At 40.9% G+C, this 16,550-nt stretch overlaps 1 protein-coding gene across 17 annotated transcripts in view; it reads left to right on the top strand.

The window, feature by feature from the left end:
* KIAA0825 (KIAA0825 ortholog) overlaps positions 1 to 16,550 on the top strand; it is a 419,203-nt gene that overhangs the window by 111,488 nt on the left and 291,165 nt on the right. For all 17 annotated transcript variants that reach the window (XR_012158966.1, XM_073344491.1, XM_073344493.1 and 14 more), the window contains one exon: positions 1,875 to 2,550. Coding sequence is in view for 16 of the 17 variants with exons in the window: in XM_073344491.1 (XP_073200592.1) it covers positions 1,875 to 2,550 (676 nt within the window). In the remaining variant the exon portion in view is untranslated. The remainder of the gene's footprint in view (positions 1 to 1,874; positions 2,551 to 16,550) is intronic.

Raw genomic sequence — 16,550 nt, 5'->3', positions numbered from 1 at the left:
TCTTGTTTTGATATTGACCTTCCTTTTAGGTTTTTTTACTATAAATTAACTTACCTTTGAAGCAAAATGTCATTTTGACCCCCAGAATTGATTTTTTTTTTCATTTAGAAAATGTCAAAACAGAACTTTTAACAACTTCAAAACTATGTTTTCAAAATGGGAAATTCATCAAAACTGACCTTTTTCACAAAAACTTTTGGTTTTGACAAATCAGCATTTTCTGACAAAAAATAATGGTTCGCTACTCTCAATATTCTCAACCAGCTTTACTCTAGAGAAAGTTGGACAAACCAAGGTCTGGCTACGTGCAATTAGAAGAGCTTATTCTGGGAGAACAGAGCCCTCTGGTTGCAATATGTCCCATTGTATCATAAATAGCTATGAGACCAGAACTTTGATCCTACTGGTCATTAGAGGCCTTTTCAGTTGAAGTAAAACAATACATGCAGTCCTATTACTTTGTCAGCTCCATACTTGCTTCCTTTCTTTCTCCCTTACTGATATAGCTGAAATGTAATTTCAGCCTGGCACCTGTTAATGTATCAGTTCTCATCTAACCAGGACAAGTACATGATGCCCCCCACCTTGTCCTGTAGGATCTGATGCTAAATCCCTTATCAGATCCTCTCTTTGATCTTATCAGATCTCTTATCAGATCCTCTCTTTGAGTCCTTCAAGATGGTATTGGGAAGATTTATTTATCCTTAGAACTGCCTTTATGATGGTTAGTGCTGAGCCAGAAGAACAGGGAAAGCACAAGGTTTCTATTTTATGAATTCCTACCAAGTTTGTCATGAGCAATAGCTATCATTCCCCCCCCCCCCCCCCCCAGCCGAGTCTCAAATTAATTATTTTGACTTGATTCTCATTTGCCTTCCAGGATGGGTATGCTAACCAGAGTAAAAAGGCTCCATCTTCTGCCAAGGCTTAACTGGTAGCTATGAGAGTTGGTGCTTTCCCTTTAGAACTGCGAGGTAGAGCTGATAGAAAAATGCGAGTTATTTTTCACAGGAAATTTTAAATATATATATTTTAAATATCCTGGGTTTTTTCCAGTGAAAATCTGAAACAAAAACCTACAAATTTCTATTTGGTTTTCAAAAACTGAGAGCTGAATATTTTTACCAAACATTAACTCAAAAATGAAAATTTTAAGTGAAAAACATTTGTTTACTAGTTAAAAAAGACAACAGAACTTTTTTCTTTGAAAATTTCTGTCAACATTTTCGGTGCAGTCATTTTATCATGAAAAAATATTTCAACGAAAAATTATTTACCAGCAACACGATGGATGTTTTTACATGATCATGTCATTACAGATTTTATATTACAGTCTCTGCCAATGGTAGGTGGTTCCTATGTAGTATGATTCAGAAGTCTTTGTTTTTCTAAGTATCTATCCTATGTTTTTAGAATGAATACTATCTGGAAAGGCATAGAGGGAATGCTGATGCATGTTCTTACCTGTTGGTTTGGTTACTCCAAATCCTTGTATGCCAGCCCAGACAATACCTTATTGTATTGATGAAATTGAGTTTGAGTTTCTGAAAGTTTTCCTGTGTGTGTTTTAGTTATTTATGGTTGTCATTGCTTAGGGAATCTTTAACTGAACAAAGTCACCAGACACCCATTTTATAAAAAAAGTGACATCAGAAAAACTGCTTTTTTTCCCATTTCTCTTTATTTATAAGAGAATTTATAGTCTGTGCCTGGGCTAACATGAAGGGATTTGGAGAAATCAAGTTAAATGCTAAGATATTATCATTTTGTAGTTTGCACTTAAAAATAATGTGCATCTTTTAACACAAAGTTAATTTTGTAAATAGAGTTATTCATGCGACATCTCTAAATACTATATAATTTACCATTATTAGCAAAGCTTGCTGAGGAATGAACAAAATCAAGAAGAAATGATACTACGCTTTCTTCTGGATCTCTCCAGTCAGTGTGGGGTCGCATTTCCATGTACTCCAAGTGAGACATCTTTTGAGATAACATCCAGAGCTTCTCTTCATGCCATTGAGGATGATTCATCTATGAATATCAAGTCTGTTTGGGATGATGTGAGATTACACCTTCGACGTTTTTTAGTAAATAGACTTCAGAGACCTCATGAAACAAATACTGATACTTTAAAACAGCAAATGCAATTTAAAACTCAATGCATACAACAACTTTTGTTTCTATATCCAGAATCAGAAGTTCTAACCAAGTACCAAAACTTGCAGAATAAATTAGTTTCTGAGCTTCTGCAGAACTGTGTTCTATCTAGCTGTGGTGAAACAAACTTTGATAAGGTGGTTCATGGTTACCAAAGTTCAATACCTACACTATGCACAATGATAAAAGAGGATTTGTATATACTAAGTGGTACTATAGATCCTTCCTCAACACTGACATTTATTAATGAAACTTATCTGGGTACCGTCACAGAAGAAATAACAGTTCTTCTTGAAAGACTTTGTGAACTGCAGTTCAAAGAAAATGCTCTACATATAATTAAGACAAGCAAGATTTCAAAGAAGAATAGAGGAACAGTTCATGCTTTGGGTTAGTGGCATTTTTATGTTCATTTTAGTTAGACTTTTATATATCTTGTTTATGCTACAGTTTTCTCTCTTTTGGTCGATTATTTCCCATGAAGACAGAGAGGCATGAAATTACCAATTCTAGTTTGATGCTTTTAACAGTATTCATGTAGCTGAATTATTAAAGATATCAGAAGTGTGACCCCAAAATTTTAAAATAGAACATTTTTATAGACATATATACAAAACTGCAATATATTGCCATTGAGTAATATTGTTCTGTTGGAATATTAAAAAAACTAAAATTAAAACTTCCATTGATTGTGTTAGTAGGTATGGGATTACAAATTATTGACTCTGGACAGGGAAAAAACCCTCTCTATTACCCGGAGTTACTTTGAATGGACTGAAATTGAAAATTTAAAAATTAGACTGCAGCAACACAGTCTCAATGCATTTAAATATAAAATAGTTGACACTAAATCCCACATAACTGGTCTGAAAGGTTTAGTATGCAGACTGTCTCTAAAAACATCTTATTTGTTTTTTTTAAAATACATTTCCAATGCTTTTTAAATTGATATAAATTACTGTACTGATAACTGGTTTCATGTTTTTCAAAAGAAACGTACAACAGTAAAGAGGATCCCACTGTTAACATTAGATACTTTATATACTTGTTTAGCTATTGGTGAATCTGATAACCTTATTCTCAAAGGGAGAACTGAAGGTTTAAAAAATTCAGTTATATAAAATGAAAACTCTTATTATGTACTTGGTAGTGGAGTTGTGTACAGGCATGCCATGCACTGTTTTAGAGTGGTATTGTATGTAGTAATTATTATGTATTTGTTTATAATAACATCCACGGTAGGCAAAGTATTTTCTAGAGAGACAAGAATGAATGGGGAGCTCACAGTCTTACGAAAGACATAAACAAACAGATGGAGCTTGGGGGAAGAGATTTAACACAAAGTACTATGTTCCAAGTGGTGGGTTACCAGGTCTCAACAAAATAAGGTTATGTTCATTTATTTTTTTTATTCAATCTTCATGTCAGTATAAATCAAATAGAAACTCCATTGGTAGAAAGACAGAAGAGCCTCTTCAAGAGAGGAGAAATATGGAGAAGATAGGGACTTTGTGGGTGAACAAAGGAAGGCTTGAACATGGAGTAGGAGGCAGTACGGAAGAAAGCATGCAGACAGTCATGTGATAAACTGACATTACTCCTGGAGTGGAGGGGCAATGGGAAACAGTAAAAGGGGCAAAGTAATATAGAGCTCTGAAAGCGGTGACAGGAAGTTTGAATTTGGAGCACTTAGCAGAAGGTAAGCCAGTGCAGAGATTCAAAGAGGTATACCAGTGGTTCTCAAACTTTTGTACTGGTGACCCTTTTCACACAGCAAGCCTCTGAGTGCGACTCCCCACCCCCTTATAAATTAAAAAAAGTTTTTATATATTAACACTATTATAAATGCTGGAGGCAAAGCAGGGTTTGGGGGATAGGCTGACAGCTCGCGACTCCCCATGTAAGAACCTTGCGACCCCCTGAGGGGTCCCGACCCCCAGTTTGAGAACCTCTCGGTTACACGATAAGAACAACAAGCAAGTATGATGACCCTAGCTCTGCAGCATTTTGTAGACAGTGAATATATATACCTAGCACTTGTGTAACTCAGTTTTTAATCCATAGATCTCAAACACCTTTTTGTATTTGAGGAAACTGAGGCAGAGCGAGATTAAAATAGCCCAAATTGCATTAATCTGTAAAAATGAATGCTGTAGTGAATAGAGGTAATATCCTTTCTGTTCTGCTTACATTTTTTATTTGCTCTATTTTAAATTCATTTTGTTTGCTGTGAAAGGTTCCCTTAGATATTATAAAAATAATGAGGAGTCCTTGTGGCACCTTAGAGACTAACAAATTTATTTGGGCATAAACTTTCATGGGTTAGAACCCACTTCACCAGATGCATGGAGTGAAAATACAAAAGCAGGTATAAATACATGAAAGGACAGGGGTTGCTTTACCAAGTGTGAGGTCAGTCTAACAAGATAAATCAATTAACAGCAGGATACCAAGGGAGGAAAAATAACTTTTGAAGTGGTAAGAGTGGCCCATTACAGACAGTTGACGAGAAGGTGCGAGTAACAGTAGGGAGAAATTAGTATTGGGAAAATTGAGTTTAGGTTTTGTAATGACCCAACCACTCCCAGTCTCTGTTCGGACCTTATCTGTTGGTATCCAGTTTGCAAATTAATTCCAGCTCTGCAGTTTCACATTGGAGTCTGTTTTTGAAGTTTTTTTGTTGAAGAGTTGCCACTTTTAGGTATGTTATTGAGTGACCAGCGATAATGAAGTGTTCTCCTACTGGTTTTTGAATGTTATGATTCCTGATGTCAGATTTGTGTCCATTTATTCTTTTGCGTAGACACTGTCCCGTTTGGCCAATGTACATGGCAGGCGGGCATTGCTGGCACATGATGGCATATATCACATTGGTAGATGTGCAGGTGAACGAGCCCTTGATGATGTGGCTGATGTGGTTAGGTCCTATGATTGTGTCCTTTGAATAGTTATGTGGACAGAGTTGGCACCGGGGTTTGTAGCAGGGTTTGGTTCCTGGGTTGGTGTTTTTGTTGTGTGGTGTTTAGTTGCTGGTGAGTAGTTGCTAAAGGTTGGGGGGCTGTTGTAAGCAGGACTGGCCTGTCTTCCAAGGTCTGTGAGAGTGAGGGATTGTCCTTCAGGATAGGTTGTAGATCCTTGATAATGCGTTGGAGAGGTTTTAGTTGGGTGCTGTAGGTGACGGCTAGTGGCATTCTGTTACTTTCTTTGTTGGGCCTGTCTTGTAGTAGGTGACTTCTGGGTACTCTTCTGGCTCTGTCAATCTGTTTCTTCACTTCAGCAGGTGGGTATTGTAGTTGTAAGAATGCTTGATAGAGATCTTGTAGTTGTTTGTCTCTGTCTGAGGGGTTGGAGCAAATGCGGTTGTATCGTAGAGCTTGGCTGTAGACAATGGACCGTGTGGTGTGGTCTGGGTGAAAGCTGGAGGCATGTAGGTAGGAATAGCGGTCAGTAGGTTTCCGGTATAGGGTGGTGTTTATGTGACCATCACTTATTAGCACCATAGTGTCCAGGAAGTGGATCTGTTGTGTGGACTGGTCCATGCTGAGGTTGATGGTGGGATGGAAATTGTTGAAATCCTGGTGGAATTCCTCAAGGGCTTCTTTTCCATGGGTCCATATGATGAAGATGTCATCAATATAGTGCAAGTAGAGTAGGGGTATTAGGGGATGAGAGCTGAGGAAGCGTTGTTCTAAGTCATCCATAAAAATGTTGGCATACTGTGGGGCCATGCGGGTACCCATAGCAGTGCCGCTGATCTGAAGGTATACATTGTCTCCAAATGTGAAATAGTTATGGGTGAGGACAAAGTCACAAAGTTCAGCCACCAGGTTTGCTGTGACATTGTCGGGGATAGTGTTCCTGATGGCTTGTAGTCCATCTTTGTGTGGAATGTTGGTGTAGAGGGCTTCTACGTCCATAGTGGCCAGGATGGTATTTTCAGGAAGATCACCAATGGACTGTAGTTTCCTTAAGAAGTCAGTGGTGTCTTGAAGATAGCTGGGAGTGCTGGAAGCGTAGGGCCTGAGGAGGGAGTCTACATAGCCAGACAATCCTGCTGTCAGGGTGCCAATACCTGAGATGATGGGGCGCCCAGGATTTCCAGGTTTATGGATCTTGGGTAGTAGATAGAATATCCCAGGTCGGGGTTCCAGGGGTGTGTCTGTGAGGATTTGATCTTGTGCTTTTTCAGGGAGTTTCTTGAGTAAATTCTGTAGTTTCTTTTGGTAACCCTCAGTGGGATCAGAGGGTAATGGCTTGTAGAAAGTGGTGTTGGAGAGCTGCCGAGTAGCCTCTTGTTCATATTCCGGCCTATTCATGATGACAGCAGCACCTCCTTTGTCAGCCTTTTTGATTATGATGTTAGAGTTGTTTCTGAGGCTGTGGATGGCATTGTGTTCTGCACGGCTGAGGTTGTGGGGCAAGTGATGCTGCTTTTCCATAATTTCAGCCCGTGCACGTCAGCGGAAGCACTCTATGTAGAAGTCCAGTCTGCTGTCTCGGCCTTCAGGAGGAGTCCACCTAGATGACCTTCTTTTTGTAGTGTTGGTAGGAAGGTCTCTGTGGATTAGTATGTTGTTCAGAGGAGTGTTGGAAATATTCCTTGAGTCGGAGACGTCGAAAATAGGATTCTAGGTCACCACAGAACTATATCATGTTTGTGGGGGTGGAGGGGCAGAAGGAGAGGCCCCGAGATAGGACAGCTTCTTCTGCTGGGCTAAGAGTATAGTTGGATAGATTAACAATATTGCTGGGTGGGTTGAGGGAACCATTGCTGTGGCCCCTTGTGGCATGTAGTAGTTTAGAAAGTTTAGTGTCCTTTTTCTTTTGTAGAGAAGCAAAGTGTGTGTTGTAAAGGGCTTGTCTAGTTTTAGTAAAGTCCAGCCACGAGGAAGTTTGTGCAGAAGGTTGGTTTTTTATGAGAGTATCTAGTTTTGAGAGCTCATTCTTAATCTTTCCCTGTTTGCTGTAGAGGATATTGATCAGGTGGTTCCACAGTTTCTTTGAGAGCGTGTGGCACAAGCTGTCAGCATAGTCTGTGTGGTATGTAGTTTGTAATGGATTTTTTACCTTCAGTCCTTTTGGTACGATGTCCATCTGTTTGCATTTGGAGAGGAAGATGATGTCTGTCTGTATCTGTACAAGTTTTTTTCATGCAGTTGATGGATTTCCACTCCATACGGTTAAATGCAGTGCCTTGCATAATGACAGGTTTCAGAGTAGCAGCCGTGTTAGTCTGTATTCACAAAAAGAAAAGGAGTACTTGTGGCACCTTAGAGACTAACCAATTTATTTGAGCATAAGCTTTCGTGAGCTACAGCTCACTTCATCGGATGCATAAAAGTGGAAAATGCAGTGAGGATGTTTTTATACACACAGACCATGAAAAAATGGGTGCTTATCGCTTCAAAAGGTTTTCTCCCCCCACCCCACTCTCCTGCTGGCAATAGCTTATCCAAAGTGATCATTCTCCTTACAATGTGTATGATAATCAAGGTGGGCCATTTCCAGCGCAAATCCAAGGTTTAACAAGAATGTCTGAGGAACGGGGGAGGAGGGCAAGGGGGTAGGAAAAAACAAGGGGAAATAGGTTACCTTGCATAATGACTTAGCCACTCCCAGTCTCTATTCAAGCCTAAGTTAATTGTATCCAATTTGCAAATGAATTCCAATTCAGCAGTTTCTCACTGGACTCTGGTTTTGAAGTTTTTCTGTTGTAATATCGCAACTTTCATCTCTGTAATCGCGTGACCGGAGAGATTGAAGTGTTCTCCGACTGGTTTGTGAATGTTATCATTTTTGACATCTGATTTGTGTCCATTTTATTCTTTTACGTAAAGACTGTCCAGTTTGACCAATGTACATGGCAAAGGGGCATTGCTTGCACATGATGGCATATATCACATTGGTAGATGTGCAGAGACACGCCAGCCGCTTCCGGGAGCAGCGTGGGGCCAGGACAGGCAGGCAGTCTGCCTTAGCCCCGCTGCGCAGTCCGAGATCACAATCAACTGGCAGGGGCTCCAGGATCGATCAGTTGATTCCAATCAACTGGCTGGTGACCACTGGTCTAGAACGTAGAATCATAGAAATATAGGACTGGAATGAACCTCAATAGGTTATCTAATCCAGCCTCCTGTACTGAGTCAGGATTAAGTATTATCTAGACCATCCCTGACAGGTGGTTGTCTAGCCAATTCTTAAAAACCACCAATGACGGAGATTGCACAACCTCCCTAGGTAATTTGTCCCAGTGCTTAACTACCCTTACAGTTAGGAAGTTTTTCCAAATGTCTAACCTAAGTCTCCTTGCTGCAATTTAAGACCATTTAAGACCACCTCAGTGGTTAAGGAGAACAATTTATCACTCTCCTCTTTTATGTAGTTGAAGACTGTTAACGTGTCCCCCTCAATCTTCTCTTCTCCAGACTAAAAAAGCACAATTTTTTAGTCTTCCCTCATAGGCCATATTTTCTAGACCGTCAATCTTTTTTGTTGCTCTCCTCTGGACTTCCTCCAATTTGTCCACATTTTTCCCAAAGTGTGATGTCCAAAACTGAACACAATACTCTAGTTGAACTCTTTTCAGTGCTGAGTAGAGTGGAAGAATTACTTCTTGTGTCCTGCTTACAACACTCCTGCTAATACATCCCAGAATGTTGTTCTCTTTTTTTGGCAACAGAATTACATTGTTGACTCTCATTTAGTTTGTGATCTACTATAACCTCCAGATTCTTTTCTGCGTTATTTCCTCGGCAGTCATTTCCCATTTTATATTTGTGCAATTGATTATTTCTTCCTAAGTAGTATTTTGCATTTGTCCTTACTGAATTTCATCCTATTTATTTCAGACCATTTCTCCAGTTTGCCAAGATCATTTTGAATTCTAATCCTGTCCTCCAAATTGCTTGTAATGCCTCCCAGCTTGGTATCATCCGCAGACTTTGAGTGTACTCTCTATGCCATTGTCCAAATAATTTATGAAGATACTAAATAGAACCAGACCCAGGACAGATCCCTGTAGGAACCCACTCACTGTGCCCTCTCAGCTCTATTGTAATTTCTTAGCAGTCTGAGTTTATCAGTTGGACACTGGAAATAAGAATGATACTCTGTATTCGCAGTCAGCAGTCCAGAGTAAAACACCTGATGTGAAGGCAAAATTACGAGGATTTTTTTTCTTGTTGAAGGGGGATTTCATTGTCCACTGTGTTTTAAGAGTTGATCCAATCAATTTAAATGGGTCTTAGGACTTGTCTACTCCTGAAAAGTTACTAGAATAGGTATAATGGATTTTTTGTTGTCCTGGCCATACCAGGGATATGGCTTCATTTGGCTATGGCTTTATTAAGTCATCTGTGAAATACCTGGCAATAAATCAGAGGGTGTAGATCCATTATTTCCTTAATTGTTTGTATGTGTTTGGAGTGGACAGCACCCCTTAGCCCTCATACAAGGGGAGGAAGTGGAGTGGGAAGGAAGCTCTGGAAAGGGGGTTGTCTCCCTGGTGTACCAAACACAGGTGTCCCAGCCCCACTTCTTCAGCTTCCTTAGGGGGTATCTTCCCCTAAGTTCACTTCTAACGCTTGTTTATCAGGAAACTGTACCCCTTTATGGAATGAGTACCTTCACTGGACACCTGCCACAAGACACCAGCAACTGGCCTGGCTCCATTCCCTCCATTCCAAGTTGTGTTCCCAGAAAGTTAAAAATTCGCTCATGAACTTCGGCCAAAAATTTGTCTGTCCCATGCTTCGTTAGGTTTATCCCAATTTATCCCATTGTCCATAAATGACCTGGGTACCCTATGCAATATTTTCTGATGGTTGATTTTGGATGGATAATTTGTTCACGTACAAATTTAGGCATCTCCTGATTCATGTGCCTTCTCTCATTGTCAACCCATGTAGCCCTGGTGGTTCCCTGCCACATCCTCTGTTGCAGCATTTCAGAACAATTTATAATCACCCCTGAGAAAAGCTCCTGGATCTGCCCCAAATCCGTCTTTTCCCTGATGATCATCAACCCACTTACAAAAAGAAAAGGAGTACTTGTGGCACCTTAGAGACTAACCAATTTATTTGAGCATAAGCTTTCGTGAGCTACAGCTCACTTCATCGGATGCAGTGAGCTGTAGCTCACGAAAGCTTATGCTCAAATAAATTGGTTAGTCTCTAAGGTGCCACAAGTACTCCTTTTCTTTTTGCGAATACAGACTAACACGGCTGTTACTCTGAAACCCACTTACAAACTCCCAAATCATTTTCAAATTCAGGTGAACAATAATCATATAAGGCAGTGGCTCCCTGGCTGCCAAAAACTGTGAGAAAGACGATAGCTGGTTGCAGAACATGTGCCTCTATTCATGCCAAACCTCTGTGTAGACCCTCTTTTTCTCGAACAGCTTTTTTGGTAAATTACCAAAAAGCGTAGACAAGCCCTTAGTTTCTAAGTGGACTTTACTAATGAGAGCTCATATTTAAATCTTAATTAGGGCCCAGGACATCACTCCGTCACTACTGACACTGGGAGTAAAATTCCTCATTTATCCATATGTCAGGTAATGTACAGCTGTACCAGGTTGCCTTGGCAATGACCTTCATTTTGACATGGAAAGACCTCAGTCACTAAGCATGGAGGGAGGCAGGGCGAGAGAGCGGAGAGAGAAAATTCACTGCTTTCTCAGCTGAGTAGCAGTTCTGCCAATGTGTTTCCTATGTTTTTGATGCAAGCTGCCTCTGCCCTCTGGGAACCCCAAACCAGCATATTTCAAACCACCAGGATAATTTAATCTAGGATATTCGATTGGGACTCTTGTTTTTATTTACTAAGTGCACCCTGAGTGAAATGTGATTTTGATAGGAACTATAGTAATTGAAGTGAAAAAAAGAAAAGAAAACAGAAAATAATGAAAATAATGAAAATAATGAAATAATGAAAATAATGAAAATAATGAAACTGCATTAGAACCTTGCAAAATTTAATATAGATGGACTACTTTTTTGTCTGGAAAATAAAGGCAAGCTATAACAAGCTTTAAAAGATTTATAAAACTTTCAGATACTTCATATATAATGATTTATTTGTGAAATAATGGTTTATCAATTTTGCTTTCATACACTGTTGCACTGATTATCTGAATGTATTGCAAAATATTGTAATGGACTTCTTTTCCCCTATTATCCATGAAGTGGGTGAGTGTGGTTTGAGAGAAATGCTGGAGGAATGGGAATTGAAATGAAACATTCTTTTGGGGGTTGGAGTCTTTGTTCACCATCTCTAGGGAAGGTAGGTGCAGCTGTATTGTGGCTTGATCCTGCTCCCATTGAAGCAACTGGCAAAATTCCCATTGACTTGAATGATTCAGGATCAAGCCTTTACTGCTCGGGCTGTATTCAAATTTGTGAGTTTTTCAGACAACATTTCCTTGGGTATCCTGATACAGTGTTCCTGTCTCCCGTATGTTAAACTATAAAAAATCCCTAAAGAAACTTCAGCCTGCTTTTAGAAATATTAGTTTGAAAATGCTCAATAAATAGCTTTTTTTAAAATATGAATTATTGTTTAATCAAAGAAACTTCAGAAAGGTGAGCTAACAAAAGCATCAATAATAAAGTCATTCATTATATTTGAGTTTTATAACAATGTTGCTTCAATCTTTCCGCATTAAAAATATGCTCCTTAAAATGTTGTCAAAATTAAAATATTTCAAAAAATATTAAAACCAGATATTATGTTTCCTAGTATATTTTAGTATCTAATGCAAGGAAGTGTTGTTTATCCCAGATCATCGTGGCTTCTTACTCAGTTCTGTTCCCCACTTTTCCTGCCCTTTCCCCCCAACCCTTCCCCTAGATTTCTAATATGTGTGATAGGGTCGGGCCAGATGGCTAAAGGAAAGTGATCCTATTGGGATCCAGGAAGTGGACGGGCGAAGCCCACCCACTGCTAAAGGATCCCTCCCCAGCCTAAGAGGGGGATCCACAGGACCTGGACACCAAATGAGTACAGGGGACAACTAATGAAATTACAGGGACAGGAGTGTGGTCAAAGGGTCATACAGGAGAGTGATCGAAGGCAGATATATTAGCCCCAGTAGGCCCTTTTCCCTGGGTAAGGTAACAGGGAAGGTTCTAGAACAATGAGGAACTTTCTGGGAACAATTAAGGCAAACAGGCTGATTAGAACACCTGCAGCGAATCAAGAAGCTGCTAGAATCAATTAAGGCAGGCTAATCAGGGCACCTGGGTTTAAAAAGGAGCTCACTTCAGTTTGTGGTGTGTGTGCGAGGAGCTGGGAGCAAGAGGCACAGGAAGCTGAGAGTGAGAGGCGTACTACTGGAAGACTGAGAAGTACAAGCATTATCAGACATCAGGAGGGAGGTCCTGCAGTGAGAATAAAGAAGGTGTTGGGAGGAGGCCATGGGGAAGTAGCCCAGGGAGTTGTAGCTGTCACGCAGCTGTTACAGGAGCCACTGTAGGCAGTTGCAATCCACAGGGCCCTGAGCTGGAACCTGGAGTAGAAGGTGGGCCCCGGTTCCCCCCATTCCTCCATCCCCCCAACTCCCTACTTGGTATCGGAGGAGTTGAACTGGACTGTGGGTTCCACCAGAGGGGAAGGTCTGGCCTGTTCCTGATCAGCAGAGACTGCGGGGATTGTTCTTCCTGTCCCCGTGCTGGCCAGTGATGAGGCTAACTAAGTGAACGGCAGATTTGAGTGGCCAAACTGAGGGCTGCCGTGAACCTCTGAGGCAAGAAAATCTGCCAATAAGCACAGGACTCACCAAGGTAGAGGAGGAACTTTGTCACATATGATACTTTTCAAAAATAATTGCAATAAGTCTATTAAATGTGGATCATACTTTTTACCTTTTTAATCTGTTCTCCAATTCCTTTGTTTACAAAAAATGTTAAGCTAGTTTAATCAGGCTTTACCAATCCATCCCAGTCCTTCATATCCTTTGGATGAAAAAATAGCTACTCCTATAAATTATTTGCTTTTAATCAAAGAAAGTTCAAAAATAGTAAATTAAACAAAAATATGACATATTACAGGTTTGTTTTCCTAAAAGTGTGTAATTTCTTTGGTTTGCTTATATACAAGCTGTTTTATTTTCTACTTCAGTAGTCTGCTCACTATTATTCTGATGCTAAAATTTAACATTTGTAGTTGTATTTGTTCTTTTTCTAATATACACCATTTTAAAGTGTCTGAAGTTCCTACTCTTTTTTTATTCTTCATTTAACAATAGGCTTGCCAAAAGAACATCAAACTCTACAGAAACACTGATTTAGTCACTTTTACCATACTTACAAGTCATATTTTGAATGCTTAGATAATGAATATCTTTTAAATTCTTAATTAGTATTTACTTCATTAAATGTGAGCTAGTGATAATATGTGGATCAAATCCAGTATGTAAGAGGCAGGGCTGCTCCACAAGTGGTACTGCAGGTGCTCCCCACCATACTCTGAAAGGTTTGGCTGCTTGCTTGGGGCAGGGCATTCTCTGTCATAACTTGGCATCAGTTTCTAAACAATCAAGTAACAAAATAGCTGTCTGTGCTTTTAAACAAAGAGGGAGAGAAAAAAAAACCTTCAAAATGCAAGCTAGTAAGTTCCAAAAGTTAAAGCAAGGTCCTGGCCTGGGTTAGCTCTGAGGAGTTCCTTCTCTGTCCCATTCTCACCTAACTCTGCCCTGAGCAACTGCAGGCAAGCTTCTTCACTAGCCTGCTGGTTCTTGGTTGGTCAGTATTTCCTCCTGGCCTTCTTGGCTTCTGGAGGACTGTTGTCTTGGTTGCCCGGTCTGAGTGGCTTTTCCTTGGTTGGGGAGCATCAGGGTGCTGATGCCCTCAGCAGGAGGTGGAGAAGGTCTGTTAGACCCCATCACACAGTGGCTGACTACATATTAAAGATCTGATTGCAGAGTGGAACCACAGAAAAAACTATTAAGGTTTCTCATGTGCATTTTCTGTCAACACTCTCATGAAGTAACATTAATTCATATACTTTAACCCAAAGGTATCTGTAAAGTCCTCCCTTCCAACAAACTTTCTTTCACTTTCAACATATAACCAACTTCAGTTCACATGTTCATTTCCTCTAAATCACATTCAAATGCAAACTTGATATCTGATCTCAGCTAGTTTGATATGTTCTCTCTACATATGCATGTACTTGTAAAGCATTTATTGTGTTTTTTAAATATGAAGTTGGAGTTAAGGTTTGCATCTGAGTGTGACAGAGTAATTGAGTGTCTGCATTGGCACTGAGAGCTGAAAAAGAAGTGGACTTTATGGAGGGGCTTGCAGCGAGGGTGATTTGGGCCAAGGGCCTCCAGTTGAGGAGAACTGAATTTCTGTATACCATTGCCTCCATGCTCCAGAGGCTCCCCATGGTGCCCATATTTGGTGTAGTGGAGATGCTGAGGCAGCAGTGCCATAGGTGGCCAAGTCTCTATGAGCCAGTGCCTTGGTGCATACCCTCAACTCCGTACCACCACACAAGATACCTCACCCAGCTCTGCTTCCCCAGACACTGCAGATTCTCCTTTCACAGAGTCTGCTTTTCTTTCTGGTCCCCCATAGCCCTACTCAAACCCTAATGCAACTTCATTACTCTATTCATTTCCTGACTGTAACCATCATGGCCACTTACACCCCTGATCCCTACAGCCCTTGCTCAGTCCTTCAGTTCTCCCATGTTGTTCCTGTTTGCAAGATCATCATCATGGTGAGCCAAATTTGAATGCGCTAATGTCTGACACAGAAATATCAATATTGTGCTCATCCCAAATACTCTGCCCTGTACCACTTCCATTTACACTCTGAGCCCCTACCTTACTGCCTGCTTAACTCTTCAGCACTGCAGTTTCCTGAGGAAACTCTTTTTACCTTCCCAAAGTCTTGCTCACGTCTAGGTCCTCTTCAGTTTACCCCCATACTTTCTGCTGTCCAACCTGCTTAAATGGGTCTCCAGAGATGGGGCTGTATGTGAGGAGTTGATCTGGGAGATCGGGAGGGACAGTGGGCAGTGTTGGAAAGCATAAGTAGCTGGCCAAACTGGATAGTTCCTGACCTTTCCAGCAATGAATTAGGGTATGATAAATTTGGAAAATAATATTTTAAGTTTTCTGTCCCTGAGCATTTATGAGAGTGTGTCTGTGTGTGAAGTTCAGAATTTGTGGTGAGTATGATTGTCTATCTGTGGGAACCTCAAAAACCCAAACCGTCATTAGAATCTCAGGAAATCTCAGACTGAGAATATTCTAGGGCAGATTCAGTTGATTGACCTGTGAAGAGTAGCATGTTAAATTTGGAGACTAAATGTTTAAGTATGAAATGTAGATATTGTAATTCTGTTTTAAGATCTTAACACAATCTTCATGAGGAAGCTACTATTATGCATCTCCATTCTTCCCCTGGCTACTTGGCTCTCATTCTCTTGCCTCTATTCTATCTCCTGGCCACTATTCCCAATTGTCAATTTTAGGAGCATGGAACTTCTTATATTCTTAGCTCTGGTCTACACTAGGTCTTTAGGTCAAATTTAGCAGCTTTAAATTGATGTAAACCTGCACCCATCCACACGATGAAGCCCTTTTTTTTTACTTAAAGGGCTCTTAAAATCGATTTCCTTACTCCACCCCTGACAAGTGGATTAGCGCTTAAATCGGCCTTGCCGGGTCGAATTTGGGTTACTGTGGACACTATTCGACGGTATTGGCCTCCGGGAGCTATCCCAGAGTGCTCCATTGTAACCGCTCTGGACAGCACTCTCAACTCAGATGCACTGGCCAGGTAGACAGGAAAAGAACCACGAACTTTTGAATCTCATTTCCTGTTTGGCCAGCGTGGCAAGCTGCAGGTGACCATGCAGAACTCATCAGCAGAGGTGACCATGATGAAGTCCCAAAATCGCAAAAGAGCTCCAGCATGGACTGAACGGGAGGTACGGGATCTGATCGCTGTATGGGGAGAGGAATCCATGCTATCAGAACTCCGTTCCAGTTTTCGAAATGCCAAAACCTTTGTCAAAATCTCCTAGGGCATGAAGGACAGAGGCCATAACAGGGACGCGAAGCAGTGCCGCGTGAAACTTAAGGAGCTGAGGCAAACCTACCAGAAAACCAGAGAGGCGAACGGCCGCTCTGGGTCAGAGCCCCAAACATGCCGCTTCTATGATGAGCTGCATGCCATTTTAGGGGGTTCAGCCACCACTACCCCAGCCGTGTTGTTTGACTCCTTCAATGGAGATGGAGGCAACACGGAAGCAGGTTTTGGGGACGAAGAAGATGATGATGACGACGTTGTAGATAGCTCACAGCAAGCAAGCGGAAAAACCGGTTTTCCCGACAGCCAGGAACCGTTTCTCACCCTGGACCTGGAGCCAGT

This window comes from Lepidochelys kempii, chromosome 5 (genome assembly GCF_965140265.1).
Source record: "Lepidochelys kempii isolate rLepKem1 chromosome 5, rLepKem1.hap2, whole genome shotgun sequence".
Taxonomy (NCBI): domain Eukaryota; kingdom Metazoa; phylum Chordata; order Testudines; family Cheloniidae; genus Lepidochelys; species Lepidochelys kempii.
The sequence above is the reverse complement of the archived record's forward strand: the minus strand, read 5'-3'. Positions and strand labels throughout refer to the sequence as shown.